At 38.0% G+C, this 17,784-nt stretch overlaps 1 protein-coding gene across 1 annotated transcript in view; it reads left to right on the top strand.

Moving 5' to 3' along the window:
- The first annotated feature begins 355 nt into the window (after positions 1-355).
- Positions 356-17,784, top strand: part of LOC130913153 (glutamine--fructose-6-phosphate aminotransferase [isomerizing] 1) — a 36,277-nt gene continuing 18,848 nt past the window's right edge. Inside the window, exons 1-10 of the mRNA XM_057831514.1 lie at positions 356-505; positions 5,466-5,573; positions 12,891-12,998; positions 13,097-13,222; positions 14,912-14,970; positions 15,058-15,192; positions 15,273-15,334; positions 15,486-15,565; positions 15,643-15,751; positions 15,847-16,010. Coding sequence (XP_057687497.1) covers positions 499-505; positions 5,466-5,573; positions 12,891-12,998; positions 13,097-13,222; positions 14,912-14,970; positions 15,058-15,192; positions 15,273-15,334; positions 15,486-15,565; positions 15,643-15,751; positions 15,847-16,010 — 958 coding nt within the window. The 5' untranslated portion in view covers positions 356-498. The remainder of the gene's footprint in view (positions 506-5,465; positions 5,574-12,890; positions 12,999-13,096; positions 13,223-14,911; positions 14,971-15,057; positions 15,193-15,272; positions 15,335-15,485; positions 15,566-15,642; positions 15,752-15,846; positions 16,011-17,784) is intronic.

The raw sequence follows: 17,784 nt of genomic DNA on the forward strand, positions 1-17,784 counted from the left end.
GCCATCGACATCAGAATTGCAGCAGTTTTACTGCCTAAATAAATTTGACCTTAAAACTATTTATATAATAACAATTGGCCAAAAATCCATCTTAAATCATAGCCACGTCAATTCGGTTTGTTATAAGCCAAGCTGTTTGAAAAAACTTCCAAGAATTCAGCGATTAGGTGGCTAAACATACTTTTTCTTATGCGAAGGTCGGGCCTGCTAGTGCTATTTCCGACGCAAGATGGCCGCCAGTTGTCAACATCACTGACTCCAGCGCTATATATCTAGCCATATATAAGTAGTATCTATATTCGTCTGCCACGTCAGGAAATACAACGTTGGACGGTACTGCCTGAGTGACAGATATGACAAGCCAATCAGAAAAAAGGCGGGAGTTGCATCTTTGCTCTGATTGGTCCAGAAAATTGAAAGGCGGAGCGGCAGTGTCAGAGTGACAGGCACTCTCATCCCATCTGCCTGAGTGCGTAAACTGGCATCCGAATAGCCGACATGTGTGGTGAGTACTAGATGAAATAAGAAATTTAAATCATGTAGTCTGTATTTTTCTGAGACTGGGACGAGTGTGACTGCCTATTTGGGAGACAAATATAGTTGTTCATTTTTATTTTGTATTTTAGCCTTAATGAATTAGCTAGGGGCGGCTAACCTAAGTTAGCCAGTTGATTGTGATACGAATGATGCTGTTAGCCTGATAAATTATCAAAATATTTTCATTTACATGCTTTGAGTGTCAAAACTGTGAGTCATTTACCGGGAGGAAGTAAATCTGAACGAAATGCAATGATGCGGCTCGTCTAGAGCGAACCTCATTTGGCTAATTTACGCTTTAATAATTAATTGTAAAGAGATGTATTCAGTGATTATCTTCAGTTTACGTTTGTTATTCTTTGAATAATTCGTCATAATGAATGAGAAGTGTTGAGTCAATAAGTCAGCTGGTTGTCTTAGTTTCGGGAAATAAGTGACAAAAGTCACATTTGTTTTTCAGTTTGCTTGTAACAATGAATGTCAGCTGTTGTTCTACCTGTCTCTTATCTCGGTAACTACAATCTCCAACTACAATTAACCAGTCGGATTAGGTGTTATTTTTAGGTTAAAACCGGAAGATACATCAGTAGGGACACTAAGGGCTGGTTGATATGGTTTTAAAATTAACTATCACTTTATTCCACTAAAATCCATTTGAAAATAATGTTTTCATCCTTGTATATTAATTACATTACACATATGTAATTTATATATATATCTCTATGCAGGTGTTGGACAAAATAATGGGAACACTTTTAAAAAATCGACAAAAACTCATTTAATATGGTATAGGTTTGCCTTTTGTGGCAATTACGGCCTCAATTCTCCGAGATATTGAGTCATAAAACTTGTGAATTGTTTACAACAGGATTTTAAGGAATTCTTCAGTTAGAATATCCTCTAACACTTTTAGAGACGATGGCGGTGGAAATCGACGTCTTAATTGAATTTCTAAAACTGAACATAAATGCTCAATAATGTTAAGGTCTGGGGATTGTGCCGTCCATACGAGATGCTCAACTTCATTGGAATGTCCCTAATGTCATTCTTTAACAATTATGTTCAATGATTATGATGCCAAAATATTTGGCGTTTCCATTATTTTGTCCAACCTCTGTATATTATCAAGCTTTCTCCTAGTTTAAAGGGACTATATCGGATTTTTAGAGTTGATTCGACTGCATGCATGCTCCACTAATGCTCTGATGAGTACATAGAGCTCTGACATTTTAACTGAGATTGCCCCAAAAGCCACTTTTCTTACCTTCAATAGAGAGTGTTCGGGGCCTGTGCACTCTTTTCTTAAAGCAAGAAGTCATGGAATATTGATAATAATAAATATTCACTAAATGATTCGGACAACTTCCAGTAAATAGTGAACTAATCGCTACGCTGGCAACAGTGATGGTGGTTTTATGAACAAGGTCCTCTCTGTCAGTTGCTATGTTGTCATGCAAGGCTTGTAAGTACCGGTAGGTAGATGCTTTGTACCATGGAAGCAGTTGAAAGAAATAGTAATTAAATTCTCAGTCCTAACAAATAGTCTAGTTTATCGATAAATCACCCAGTCCTTGGTCTTCTCCACTACAAGCCTAGACAGTCCTGACCATTCATCAAAAATGAGCATTGAATTGGAATATATGACACATACATTAGAGTAGGATGATGCTGTATGGATCAAATTCGCTTTGTGTGCGCATAGTGTATACGCTGCTGTTGCTGTTGTTGTATTGTTTGTTGAGATTATTTGGTTTTAAATGAAATATAAATTTACAAGGACTCTCATAGTGCAATTTGCTAGTGTACCTCCTTCTTCACCCAAGGAAAAAAAACTATTTTGAATGAAAGCTCTGTTCAACTAGGCCGCTCTCTGCTTCTGAATGTGTGCCGCTTCATTAGTGCTTAACCATTTGACCAAATGCACACTGCCATTGGGCATGTTGGTCAAGTCAAATATTTAATAGTTAAAAGTTTTATTTACCTTTACAAACACAATTCACAAAGTGTTTAACAGAGGTGTATGGTAGTTCAAAACCAAAAGCTTACAGCAAACCTATGTAACCAATGTCATGATTAGAGCTGGGAATCTTTGGGCACCTAACGATTCGATTACGATTACGATTCAGAGGCTCCGATTCGATTCTAAAACGATTATTGATGCACTCCCCTCCTTTTTTTTTTTTTTTTTTTTTTTTAATGTTTTGTACATTAGTTCCAAAATTGTTCAAAAATACTCTCAGGCTAAACCAAACTACTATTTCAGTATCAAGTTAACATATAGCAGTAAACAAATATACAAAAATAACAGTAAATAAAAAAACTCCACTCCCCATTCTGTATCAGCAGCTTTAAATTACATTCAATTAATTTAATGTTGTGAATCAACCGTTAAAGTTGTGAAAATTGCTCCCGTTAATCCATAATTTCCCTTTTGTCTACTTTCGACATGTGAAAGTTTTAAAACTATTTTAAAGATAGATTCAAGTCAATATTTTACCGATTTAGGAGTATTTTAGATAAAAAGTTGATTAGGTTTGCTTGGAAGGTTCGCTACAACAGCCTTGCAGGGAAGTGTACTGCTTTAAGATGGCGGCCGTTACTAACACCCGCATCTAGCTTTTTGTAGGTGTGCTGCTAACGCTACCGAATCTATATTGCATCTAGTCCTATATAAATGATATCTACCGTAACATTATGCGGATGTACTTTGTAGCAGCTTTTCGGCAGCGGTCAGGTATGTTGTTGTGTTTTTTTTATCTCGTGGCATGAGTTGAGCTGGAGCCGTGAGTTGAGCATTGGCATTACCCGAGGGGCCGGGTAATGAGAAGCATGATGTTTAGCTACTCTCGCTCCGTTGCTCATTGACGCGCGGCGCGCTGAGTGTGTTGTACTTCCGCTTTACTTGGCATATTTCAATAATCGGAATTTGGATGTTTGTGAATCGTTCTCGAATCTTCCACGGTCGAATCGCGAATAATCTAAGAATCGGAAATTTTGCTCACCTCGAGTCATGATCATATTATATGGCGGAAAACACTGAGGTGACTTCAAGTTCCGCTCTGAGACGCCCCATTTGCCCAAATTTCTAAATTCTCCTATATGCACGTGTCCTTCATAATTAATTATTTAATTAAGTAATGTAATTCATTGGTAAGCTTAAAATCTCAATTTTCTGGGGGAAGAAAAATTTTGGAGAGGAGGGCTTTTTTTTAAACCCCTAAACCCTAACTCGAGGTGAGAGCATGAGAAAGCATAATTAAAGACACTATGATTTTAACGATATTATCGCCTACTTACCTTGTTTCAATCCAAAAACTAAAACATTTCAAACAGGAGGGCATTTAAAAAAAATAATAAATTAAAAATTCAACAGCGAAACCCTATCTGGAGGTGAGAGCATGAAAGAATTAAAGACGCCATGACTTTAACGAGATATTATCGCGTACGTACCTTGTTTCGATCCAAAAATTCCATGTAGCATGTCTCACCGAGTGTCAAGACACAGCTGTGAATGGCCACAGCCGGATTTTGGGGGGATTTTATTAGTGAAACACAGTAATATTACAAGGGTCGTAATGCAGAAATCGAGGAGTGGTCGAGATTTTATTTTCAAATATTCACCCTTTTAAACATTTTTTTTCCCAATTTTTCTTTGTTTGGATCGATTATATATCATCTAAAATATCGGAGGAAATGCGACAGTAACAAAAAAAAATACTATTAAGCGATATTAACGAGGTAGATATCCGTGACCTATTTGCAGACACTATTTCTGTCATTGTGACGTAATTTGTTTAAAAGTTTAAGCTATCCAAGTGAATAATTTTTTTAAGTGTTTTTTTTTTTTTTTTTTTTTTTTTTTTACTAAATATTAGGCATCAATTAATGATTCTAAGCTTAAAATGACAGACATTTCGAATAATAAATGCAATTAATTACCTTCTTATATTGCTGGGTAGAAACAAAAGCGGTTGCGCGGTGTCTGTAAACGTGGGTCTCCAGGGTAAAACGAACAAATTAAAAATAGTTCAGGGGCTTAATGCACCATGGAACTGCTATGGCAGCATTTTGTTCTATCAAACACAACAATTCTTTTGGCTTTAAAATACAGCAGTTTATTTTACAGAAGGGTGCAAGAGCAGAAACTGCTGTTTTCTCCGCCATATCTAAAAACAACACGTTTTAAAAATTATTTAAAATATGCTACTGATTTTGTAGGTCTCAGCTCCAAGGAATGGGTTGTTGTACGGGAGAATGCTTGATCAAAATCAGTTATATTATAAAGCGATGAGTTAGCAAATCTGAAGCAATGAATTCCTTGCTGTGATTTGCTCTTATTCAAATTATGGAAACAGTTTAACCATGGATAGTATAACTATACAGTTTCCATCGAATTTTTAAAAAATGTATTAGAACAACAGCTGTCAATATGTAATTTGAAGCGGATAGTGTTTGACGTGCGCTTTTTGTTTTGTTTTTTTAAGTGCTGAACTTCCTTTTAATTGTCCCAAGCAGCGCTCCCACACACACACATAAAGATACAATACATTCTCTTGTTTCTCGTCACATTTGTCTCCAAACAGGTTACACAGCTCAGGACCACTCCCAAGACTTGTTCCTGTAATATGTCAGCCTCTGACATGTTGTTTGTACATTTTGCTAAATGTATTATTGGAAAGATGTACACGTATTATGATTTGAGAATTCCCCATCCAACTTTCATTGTCTCTTATCAGCTTTTCAAGAAATGAAATGACAGATAAACAATGACGAGATTCTTTGGAGCGATTATAGGAACTAGTTTGCTAAAAATATATAAAAATGTGGTCATGACTCTTCCTGCAATGTTAAGGCACTTGTGTGAAACTGTGCTGAAGTAGAATACAGATCAATGTAGCGGTATAGTAACACTATCCCTGTCCCTCCAGGAATCTTCGCCTATCTCAACTACCACGTGCCAAGGACTCGCCGTGAGGTCCTTGAAATACTCCTGAAAGGCCTACGACGTCTGGAGTACCGAGGCTATGACTCTGCAGGTGAGACACATGAGAAAATGGTTATCAGCAACATGCTCTGGATTGTTTATCTTTGACTATCTCCATGCTGTCGAACCAGAGTACAGTCACCTTGATTATATCCCGTAACTGCTGCTATTCACAGACACTACACAATTGAAAGCTAATTGGCCTTGTTTAGACTTTAATGGGAAAAGAAAGTGAATACACACCCAGGTTTTTATATTATTATGTTGAGACATTTAAGGTGAAGTGATAATCTTTCATTCATCTTCTAGAGCAGGGGTCCCCATCTGCCGGGCCACGGACCGGTACCGCAAAGAAAAAAATAATTTAATAACGACCGCATTCTGGCCGAATCAATCCTGTGCCCCTGCTTAACACACCAATATCTCTGTCTACTCTAGATATCTACGGGATAGATTACAATGTTGTCATAGAAGTCCATTGATTGGACTGCTAGCAGTACATCTTTTTTTGTGTATATAATATATCTATGTGCGCTTGTCCTCGATAATAGCGGCCGCGGCGCAGCACATTTGTTCCCGGAAATAATTAGCCCCCACACGAGCAAAGATAACAGGAAAACAGACGTCTTTGGAAATATTTTTATGGCGAAAAGGATATTTTTTTACGGCGAAAAGGGCATCTGACGAGCCTACAACCTCGAAGACCCACGAACTGCGAAGGAGTGGATTCGTGACCCGTTTGAGAATAAACAGAGAGAGATCGCAAATGACGGCGACCTTATTAAACGTACATTTGAGACAACAATTCTATCGAGGTTCTGGATTAAAGTGATTCTGGAATATCCTGACATCGCGACAAGAGCGTTGAAAACCTTGCTACAATTTCCAACATCGTATCTTTGTGAAGCGGGCTTCTTAATTAATGTTTAACGACAAGGCGAAGTCGTTAATGGTGAGCGCGGTGTGCAGCTGTTGTGTGAAGCTTACATGGCAGGATGAATCTGAGGAGAACTTTTCTACAAGTCCTTCCATGATCAAACGTAAGTTAATATTCTTTTTCAAGAAAGTTTGTAGTGTTTACTTTGGAATCGCTGCATTTGCGCATTTTGCGGCTATGTTTAACGTTACGCGCATGCGCAGAACCGCATCGTTGCAATTTTTGATGGGTTGCAAAATTTGTCAGAACACCGGTCCGTGAAAAAAAGACCCAAATAACACCGGTCCGTGGTGCAAAAAAGGTTGGGGACCCCTGTTCTAGAGCAATTGTCCTCAATGGGCTTACAGGTAAAACAACAAAACTCACATTTTCTCACATTGTGAGGGAGAGCCAGCTGACTATCGGCAAAAGGCAGGGTACACTACTGATTCGTTGCCAATCGCAAATGCATAAGCGGTCGCACTCACAATGCTTTAGTCACTTACCTGTAAATTAAATGTAATTTGGATAAGAGCTGTAAACATACAGTGGTATGAAAAAGTATCTGAACCTTTTGGAATTTCTCACATTTCTGCATAAAATCACCATCAAATGTGATCTGAGCTTTGTAAAAATCACACAGATGAAAAAACAGTGTCTGCTTTAACTAAAATCACCCAAACATTTATAGGTTTTCATATTTTAATGATGATTGCATGCAAACAATGAAAGGAGGGGGAAAATAAGTAAGTGAACTCTTGGCCCAAGGAGACTTAAAGAGCAATTGAAACCAGTTTTTACCAAACAATTTAAGTCAGGTGTGTGCGCCCAATCACTGATGAGTGGTTTAAAGCTGCCCTGCCCACTATAACAAAATATTAAATGTGATGGTTCACTTAATTATTTTTCCCCCTTCTGTCATTGTTTGCATGCTGTTCTCATTAATATAGGAATACCTGTAAATGTTTGGGTGGTTTGAGTTAAAGCAGAGTTTTTTCATCTGTGTGATTTTGACAACGATCAGCTCACATTTGATGAGGATTTCATGCAGAAATGTGAGAAATTACAAAAGGTTCAAATACTTTTTCATACCACTGTACATTGTGCTGTTTCAATACACCGATTGGTTAAAAAACGATATTATCAAATCCATCAAAATGCCAAACTTTAGACTAAAACTTTAAAACGCTTTTAGACGACTGAAATTTTTCAAAAACGTCAAAACTAGGGATGTCCCGATCCAGGTTTTTGCACTTCCGATCCGATACCGATATTGTTTTGCACTTCCTATCCGATACCGATACTGGCCGATACCGATACCGACCTATCTGAGCATGTGTTAAAGGTTAAATTTATTTAGCCTCCTTACTTAGTTGTCAGACTCATGTTGAAAAAGGTTTTACTACTCTTGATAACAACTAGCCAGCTGAATTAGGGGAGTTTGAATAACACACAACGGTTGGTAACAAGAAACTGACCTGTTTATTCAGTGACAAACACAAAACATTATAAATAACAAACAGAAATGGCATAGTCAGTCAGTAAAACGTGCAAATAATATTGTAAACTGTCTTAAAAAAAGCAAAACACGGAAAAAACCTCAGTGGAAAATCCCACAAACACTCCAAGCTATTAGATGCTATTATTGTTTCGTGCATTAGTTACAAAAATTGTATAAAAAGCCTCTCAGGTTTAAATAAACGAGTATTTCAGTATCAAGTTAACATTTTAAAACAGTAAATAAAATACTCAAGTCCCCATTCTGTATCAGCAGCTTTAAGCTACATTCAATTCATTTAATTTTGCGAATCAACTGTTAAAGTTGTTAAAATTGCTCCCGTTATTCCATAATTTCCCTTCTGTCTACTTTCGACATGTGAAAGTTTTAAAACTGTTTTGAAGCTAGATTCAAGTCAAGATTTTGCCGATTTAGGAGTATTTTAGATAAAAGTTAATTAGGTTCGCTTGGAAGGTTCACAACAGCCTACTAGGGAAGTCTTCTGCTTTAAGATGGCGGCTGTTTACTAACGCATCTGGTTTTCAATACTTCAATGTTGCTAACGCAGCCGACTCTGTCTACATACATATGATATCTATTATCTCCAGTAAAACGACGTTGACGTAGTTTGTAGCGGCTGTCAGCAGCAGTCAGGTATTCTTGTGTTTTTTTTATCCAGCGGCATGAGTTGAGCTAAAGCCGTGAGTTGAGCATTAGCATTACCTGGGTCTGTGACAAGCATTATGTGTACTTTCGGGACGCAATGCGGTCAGTTTCTCATTGCGTCCCGAAGACCGCGCTGTGTATTAGTTCCGCTTTACTTGACATATTTCAATAATCGGAATTTGGATGTTTGTGAATCGTTCTCGAATCTTCCACGGCCGAATCGCTCAAGGACGTAATGACTGCTGGGCATGTTGTACCGTGGTTCTAAGTGGTGGATGGTGCGTCTTTAATCACGAAAGATAATGGCTCGTCATCCAGAATGAATTCTTCGGCAATGACTCTTGTTATTCCCTGGGCTTTGGGACTGTCGAGTGCCAGTTTGTCACGCATGGCAAAAGTTTCTGCCAGTGTTAGTTGTGTAGGACCTTTCTTTTTGTCTTCGGTTTTCTTAACATACTCCTCATATTGTTTGTGGTGGTATTTCACTAAATGCTTGATTAGGTTGGTTGTATTAAAACTTCTTACAGCTTTACCTCTACGCTTGACTTTATTGTGGCATATGTTGCACTCTGCCTCTTTGTCGTCCTTTAAGGTGAAATGATCCCACACAGCTGACATTTTTACCGATAAAGTCTCTCGGTAAATTGGGAGACGGTAATGTAAATGTAGTGTGTTGAAGGTATGCCGTAAAATGCGGACCAGATTTTAGGGAAACCGAAGCAAAAACTGGAATGGATTATGTAAATCAATGCGCTGGAAAACCCGGACCGGATTAAGAAGAAGAAAAAAAAAAAACTGGATCGGAAGTCTGGATCGGAATTTTTCCGTGTTCCAATCCGATACCGATGCACATTTTTTGCCAACTTTCCACCTTGACTCAGCACTTAGTTCTGGCTGAAGAGAAGAAAACCCATTGTGGCCATTGTGTGTTTTTTCATGAACCATTTGTTAAAAAAAAAAAAAAAAAAAAGACATGCTCCCCCATAAGCATGGAAAGACACGTAACTATTAGGGTTGTTCCAATCATGTTTTTTTGCTCCCGATCCAGTCCCGATGATTTTAGTTTGAGTATCTGCCGATCCCGATATTTCCCGATCCGATTGCTTTTTTTTGCTCCCGATTCAATTCCGATCATTCCCGATCATTTTTCCCGATCATATACATTTTGGCAATGCATTCAGAAAAAAATTAATAAAACTCAGACGAATATATACATTCAACATACAGTACATAAGTACTGTATTTGTGTATTATGACAATAAATCCTCAAGATGGCATTTACGTGATTAACATTCTTTCTGTGAGAGGGATCCACGGATAGAAAGACTTGTAATTCTTAAAGGATAAATGTGACTTTGTATATTTTGACTAAATATTGCCATCTAGTGTATTTGTTGAGCTTTCAGTAAATGATACTGAAGGCCATGCCCCAATGCATGATGGGAAGTGCAACCATGACTGTGCTTAGTGCTACCAATTGATATATCTTCTCTGCGTTGGGAAATAACATAAGGTGTTAAGAAAAAGATCAATTGCTACCTTGCTTCCCCACATTGCTTCCCATGATATTTCTAATCATAGGGAGAGGGATTGTAAGGCTTTAGCCAATTAAAAAAAGGCTCCAAAGGCTGCCAAAATTCACTCTACTCATTATACGCTGCCTTTTATCTCTCTTTATAGGTAAAACGGCGTCATTACAGATTGAGCGCGACATTGCGTGAGTGGGTCGTGCAGCGCATGCATTAATTGCGTTAAATATTTTAATATTACATTTTTTAAAAAAATAATTACCGCCGTTATTGGGATAAATTTGATAACCCTACCTTAAGCCTAAACTAAAGACTCTGGATAAGTGTAACATATAATGTCTGAAAACGTTAAATACAATTAGAAAACGATTTAATAATAAAAAAAAAAAATTAAACATTTAAAAAGGCATGGCCGATATTTGTTTGCCGATTCCGATACTTTCCCGATCGATCGGGACATCTCTAGTAACTATTAAAGATACACGATAATATCGGCTACCGATAATTATCAGCTGATAATGGCAATTATGACGTCACACAGATAATACAGATAATAAAAAAATCAACCGATAATGCAATCCGATAATTATATACTTGATTTAGCCTCCAAATGTGCGCAACCAAGCAGTTTTCTCCACTTCTTCACTGCCGCCTGCTCAACCCCTCCCCTCTCTGACGGCCCCTGTGGGAGGAGGGGTTTAGGAGTACGGTGTCATAGAGGAGGCGGTGTTACACATGATCAGTGTTGACACTGTTGAGGCGCTCTCACTAGCGTGCGTTGCTTTTCCCGTGTGTGAAATGAAATAAACGATGCTCTCGCCATCTACAAAACAGTTCCTCAAGGCCTAAAGAAAGCGTCCTCATTGAACACCACTAGCACTAACCCAGCAGCCATTTAAAACTGCATCACAATGATTTTTGGAACGAATATGAGGCTGCTGCTAGCATGAATGCTAAAGCTATTGTTAACAAATAAACTATAAAGGAAGCTACGGGGCTTGTGACGATACAGAGACGCTGCGGTCCTCCCGGAGTCGGGGGGTTTGGGAATGCAGCCCAAAGCGAGTGGTAAACTCCCATCTATGGCTAAACACCTCATGAGATCGATAGTTGACAAGTAGCTGTCTTCCGACGGAGCCCGCCGGTCCGGCAGGCTGCCGCCGCCTCGCCCTAGGCGGGTAAAGGATGAGAGCAGAGCCATGCACCGAATGCGCCGCAGCGAGCCGGCCGGGGCGGGCGGATATCCGGTACGAACATAGCTGCCGCCGCCACTCCGGTTCAAGACAGAGGCCTGGCGCGGGTGCTAATTTGACAGCCGGGCGGACTGAAGGGCACAGGCGGGAGGAAATTCCCGAAATGACCCGATAGCCAAATCCCTGGATGAAAAAATAATGCAGTTTATACGACCACGATTCTTCGTGAAAGACATGCCGATCACATCAGTTTTACCACGGACATTTACACAGGTGATGTCAACAAACCATGTTTATCATGACGGCACAGTGGTTAGTTGATAATTATAACATGCACCAAACGGCACAAAGAAGTCATCCAGTCAGTAATGCATTCAGTACGCTTTAGATTTATGACGTCTTAATCAGATCATTCTTCTTAAATCTAGTCAAATAATTTTCCCCATCTTGTTTGAGTGTTGAAGACTAGTTGAATGCGCCAGATTATTCCACTTACTTGAACTAAATATTGCAATTTGTTCTTATTAAGCCCAAACATCTAAAAAAAATAAGGTCATTTTCACCTAAATCAAGAAAAAATTGCTTTCAAATAATGTTTTGAACCATACATATTCTTGAATAAAGAACATTTCTGACAAGTTTTTTTGTTGTTGTTTTTTTTGTTTTTGTTTTTTTAGGATTATGTATAATAATTTATTGCTTAAAATAAGGCTGTTAATCTTATTTTCAGCTGGCCATTTTTCTTCAAGAAATCTGAGTGAAATATACTTGAAGTGCTGGCAGTTAATTTAACTTATTTCCAATAGATTTACACTGAAAACAAGGGACTTTAACTAGTCTTAAGGAGCTGTGTTTTTGCTGTGTAGTAATGTTATACTTTAGGAATGGCATACTTTTAAAGCCATTTTTGTGCAACTTATGTATTTACTCTGTAAGTAATTGTTGCCAAAAGTTTACCATTACACAATGTCAGACAATCTGTCTTTATTTAGATGTTGGAATTTACTACTACTACTACTTGTTCACATTTGATGTTGAAAAAAAAAGAGCAATATTATTTTTGCACAGCAATATTTTCTCTTGTGTATACTTTTAAATTTTACATAAATCTTTAATAAAATTATCGGCTTGACATTATCGGTTATCGGTTGGAACGAGGAGGAAATTATCGGTTATCGGTATCGGCTGAAAAATGCATTATCGTGCATCACTAGTAACTATATATATTTGGTGCAAAAATGGCATTGCACGTAAGCAGAGCTCAACAACCTCCTTTGTGTCCATTGTACACAGCAGCGCCATAATTTTAGAAACGGCTCTTAGTAAGATGCAGGCATTGTAGACCTCTGGAAAAAGCGTTTCATTGTAACATTCATTTCTGTCTGACAGGACAATTAAAATGACTTCATTATTGATGAGAAATGGGGATTATTTGATGCAGTCCATTTATTGAGTATTATTGGACACTATAGGTGTACCTACAGCTTGCTTCAGTATCTTAATGTCTGACCTTTAAACGGAAATGTGATGTTAAGTATTTATTTATTTATTTATTTGTTTTAATCAGGTGTGGGTATTGATGGTGGCAATGCCAAGGACTGGGAGACAGCTGCCAAGAGCATCACATTGATTAAACAGCGTGGAAAAGTGAAGGCCCTTGATGAGGAGATCCACAGTAAGCTGAAAGTAGTTTATCATCTGACAACGAATAAGACTTCCAAATTGCCCAGTTTTGATCTAATGTTCAACTGGTACATTTTGTTTTTTTTTTAGAACAGCAAGATCTCGATCTCGAGGTTGAGTTAGATGTTCACCTTGGCATTGCTCACACCCGCTGGGCCACCCACGGAGAACCAAGTCCAGTCAATAGCCACCCGCACAGATCAGACAAGACCAATGGTCAGTGATTTGGTCAGCGTGTGAATAATTAACTTCTGTTTTTCTGACAGATTTACGGTATGATTAGAAACCATTCTTCTGTGTCCATAGAAAAAGGTTGTTCTCTTTGCATAGACTTCACTATCAGTTTACGAGACGGCTCCCAAAGACATTGCTCCACAGCCTCCCGTAGAGTGTCGTGGCAGCTTTCACTGCGATAAACTCAAAGACGCTGCATTTAAACGCCGGCTTTAGGAGGAAACAGGACGAAAGTTTTAGTGCATACAAGCAGGCAGGAGTGTCTCGAGTGATTTGGTCGAGGATTTAAGGTAATTATTAGATAAAATAGCACCATTAATGAACTTTGAAACTTTGTGGAAAAAAACGAAATGAATGGAAAAAATAGCTTGAAATATTTACGTAAAGTGAATGATAACTGCCCAGTTTTTGCTTTTAACCAAGAATCTAGACTGTTTTACGTTCAAGTCTATAGAAAGTCCGCGTTTTACAAATATATTTACAAGAATTTTCAGCTTACAAAGCTCTTTGTTTTTTGATGGCCGCTATTTTGGATTTTGTATCTAGACACAATAGGTAACTTTACATTCAAATCGGGTAATTTTTGGCAAAAAATAAAATAAATAAAATAGTAACTTAAACATTTCTGCATCCATACAAAAAAATCGTTTTATTTTATGTGACATTTCAATCTAAAAATGATGGGGGCCAGATAGCCGGCAAGACGTGCTGAAGCTATAGTTGCATCTGAATTCAACCTAAATAAGTTGCGATTTTATATAGAACAATGCAAAATTTGCTTTTATTGAGTAAAATTAATATGATTCTGCATGCTTTCTTCAAGTATTACGTTTAGGTGTGAAACATGTCAAAATTGCACTAAATTTAAAAAAAATTGCTATTTTGGGCAAAAACTGATATGATATGTTAAATATTGCTATTGATTCTGAAAATATAAGTAATTATCTCTGCATTTGGTGATGTTTGTGCATCTAGCGTAAAATCTGGGAGTTTTATTGCCATTTTAAATTTTGTTATACATATATAAGAAATAATTCATCAGGATTTTATTGAGCAACGACTTTGAATTTTTTGATGCCGCTGCACATGGAGACTCATAAATGCCAGAGGGAAGTGCCTGTTTTGGTTTTAGGTCGCTAGCGGCTTTGGTTTTGAAAATATTTGAATTTTACGTTTTTGAAAATAGGCCCCCTAAGGAACGGTACCGTTTCCCATCAACTGATAATGAAGTCTATGCTCTTTGTTCATCTAATGGCAGCTGTGGTGCAGTTGGTAGCTCGAGCGGTTCAGTTCCCGGCTACGACTGCCCACTGTCGAAGTGCCCTTGGGCAAGGCACTGAACCCTAATTTGACCCCAATGGGTTGACAGCAACACCATTGGTGTGTGAATTTGTGTGTAACAGGGTAAATGTGTGCTAATGTAAAGCGCTTTGGGCATGGTAACCATGTATATAAATGAGCTATATAAGTACTCTCCGTTTACTCTTCATTTTAATGATAAATGGAAGCAAAAACAATTTTTTTTCATTATATAATAGTTCCAAGTGTTATTTTTATATTGTTATTCTAATGAAAACGAATCCTTACTTGAATGATTTTGTAAAGATAAAGTACAGTGAGTCGTCAGGTCACGATGCCTCAGGGTTCATTGTTTTTCTTTATGGTCTGCAGAGTTCATTGTCATTCACAATGGAATTATCACCAACTATAAAGATTTAAGGAAATTCCTGGTGAGCAGAACGTTTTCTTGTTGAGTCATGGATATTGTCCTCAAATATGACCTAGACAGGAATTTACTCTTTACGCCCACCCCGCAGACAACCAAGGGCTATGAGTTTGAGTCGGAGACCGACACGGAGTCCATTGCCAAGCTGGTGAAGTATATGTACGACAACCGTGAGAGCGATGACATCAGTTTTGCCACTCTGGTGGAAAGGGTAACACAGCAACTGGTAAGAAAAGCATACACGCGCACACACAAACGCACGATGATCATTGATTGTCAGACAAAAATGTGGTTTCCTGTCCTTAGGAAGGTGCTTTTGCACTGGTCTTTAAGAGTGTTCATTACCCTGCTGAGGCAGTTGTCACAAGGTAAACAGCCGTTTATTGATGATATCTTGTAGTCTAGAAATTCATTTTAGGTCAGTTCACCCTTGAAGCTACTTTAAGAACATCATAGACTCCATTTGACCTCGTTATCTTCACGTTGCGCTCAAGCAAATTTTATTTGATTGATGTTCAGGAGGGGCAGTCCTCTTCTGATTGGCGTGCGAAGTGACCACAAACTCTCAACAGACCATATTCCTGTGGTCTACCGCTCATGTAAGTGCCGTTTGACGCTATGTTTGTGTCTAATAACTTTATTATGATTTAAATTTTTGTTGCTTTTTATTTCTAAGCGGCAAAAGAGAAAAAGAACTGCAGTTCCCTCCCCAGAGTCGACCAGGACACCTGCCTGTTCCCTGTGGATGAGAAAGCTGTTGAGTATTACTTTGCCTCTGATGCAAGGTAAGCGCATGTTCCTAGCTGCTCTTTCCAACTCCAAGTAGCATCGTTCTACACTTCCATCAGAACAGGAATCAATGCTGTTTTTGTCACTACAGCGCCGTTATAGAGCACACAAATCGGGTCATCTTCCTAGAGGATGATGATGTGGCCGCTGTGACCGAAGGAAGGCTGTCCATCCATAGGATAAAACGCCGAGCCGGAGATTACCCTGCCCGTGCTATCCAGACTCTTCAGATGGAGCTGGAGCAAATCATGAAAGGTGAGTTCAGGGGCTTGATATTGTTTGTTTCTGCACCAGCTCTGAAAAAATATTATAGGAAACTGTTAAGGTGCCTTGTATTACTTGTAAAAATTGAAGTAATTTCTGTCAATACATTGTCAAACTAAAGCTAAATGGAGTGATAAGTGTAAGCTTTGAAAGAATTATTGTTAACATCAAATTTCTTAGAAAAGGCTAGATTATTTTAGTGATTCTTGAAACAAAACCTGTCTAAATTATGGCTGTCAAAATATTGCGGTAATTAAAAAAACGGGAGGTAATTAATTTTTTTAATTAATCACGTTAAAATATTTGACGCAATTAACGCCCAGCCCCGCTCAAACAAATTAAAATGACAGCAAAGTGACATGTCCACTTGTTACTTGTGTTTTTTTGTGTTTTATCGCCCTCTGCTGGCGCTTGGGTGCGACTGATTTTATGGGTTTCAGCAACTTTGTGTAATTATTGACATCAACAATGGCGAGCTACTAGTTTATTTTTTTATTAAAAGGAAAACATTAAGAGGGGTTTTTAATAGAAAATTTCTATAACTTGTACTAACATTTATCTTTTAAGAACTATAAGTCTTTCTATCCATGGATCGCTTTAACAGAATGTTAACAATGTTAATGCCATCTTGATTTATTGTTATAATAATCAAATACAGTACTTATGTACAGTATGTTGAATGTATATATCGGTCTTGTGTCTTATCTTTCCATTCCAACAATAATTTACAGAAAAATATGGTTTATTTTATAAATGGTTTGAATTGCGATTAATTACGATGAAATAATTTTTAAGCTGTGATTAACTCGATTAAAAATTTTAATCGTTTGACAGCCCTAGTCTAAATGTAAATTTAATTCAGTGTTGTTGTTTTTTTATGAATGCAATTTACACTACACTGCAATGCATTTATTTCTAGTAAAAAATAAATAACAAAGAAAGCCACAACAAAAAGAAAGATAACTATGTGCCGTTAATGCAAGCCATGCTTTGTTATTGTAGTCGTTCTTCGTCTTGGTGAAGACACAAATTAAAATCGCTCCTCCTCCATTATTCGTGAACGTATTCGAATGAAAATTGTTGGTATCGATAGGCATCAATCCTCAAAGCCAGATTTTTTTTTCTTGTCTCAGGGCTGATTTATTAGGTTAACATAATTTTCGGACAAAGAGGCACACCTGATTTCCGTAGTTGTACCGCAGTCGTCCAGCAGAGAGCAGAAATAAGTTTCTGTTGGCTAGATGCAGACATTCCTTTGTGGTCCAATCATTTCTCAGCCGCTCGCCTCTTTTCTGGAAGCGATCTGCTGAATAACCTAATTCGCGTGACCCAAATTTCTTGCAGAGACAAACTGAAAAACATACGTTTTTCACTATCACAGTTTATAAGGTATGACGGGAGCGGGGGAGGCTGGTATGTTCCTCATGCCCTGTATTTGTTATGTTTAATTTACCCAACGGATCAAATATGCATGTTGGACAGAGGAAGCCCTTACAATTTACAAGCTAGAACTAAAGCACTGTATATTTCTATTGGTCGGGAGTTTATACTGTATTCAGGCGAACTCTTTATTAACCCTTTGTAGGGCATTTATTTAACTTATTGTTTGCTATTGATGAATGATCGCTGCCCTCCCTCCCAACCAAAATGGATTAAACATCTCGCGCCATCTCTAGCGCTGAAACATGAGCATTCACAGCCATCTGTCAGTGTCCGTGGCAGTCAATGAGTTTAATACAATCAAATTTAAAAGTGAAAAACCTTA

This window comes from Corythoichthys intestinalis, chromosome 3, assembly GCF_030265065.1.
Source record: "Corythoichthys intestinalis isolate RoL2023-P3 chromosome 3, ASM3026506v1, whole genome shotgun sequence".
NCBI classification, from domain to species: Eukaryota; Metazoa; Chordata; class Actinopteri; order Syngnathiformes; family Syngnathidae; genus Corythoichthys; species Corythoichthys intestinalis.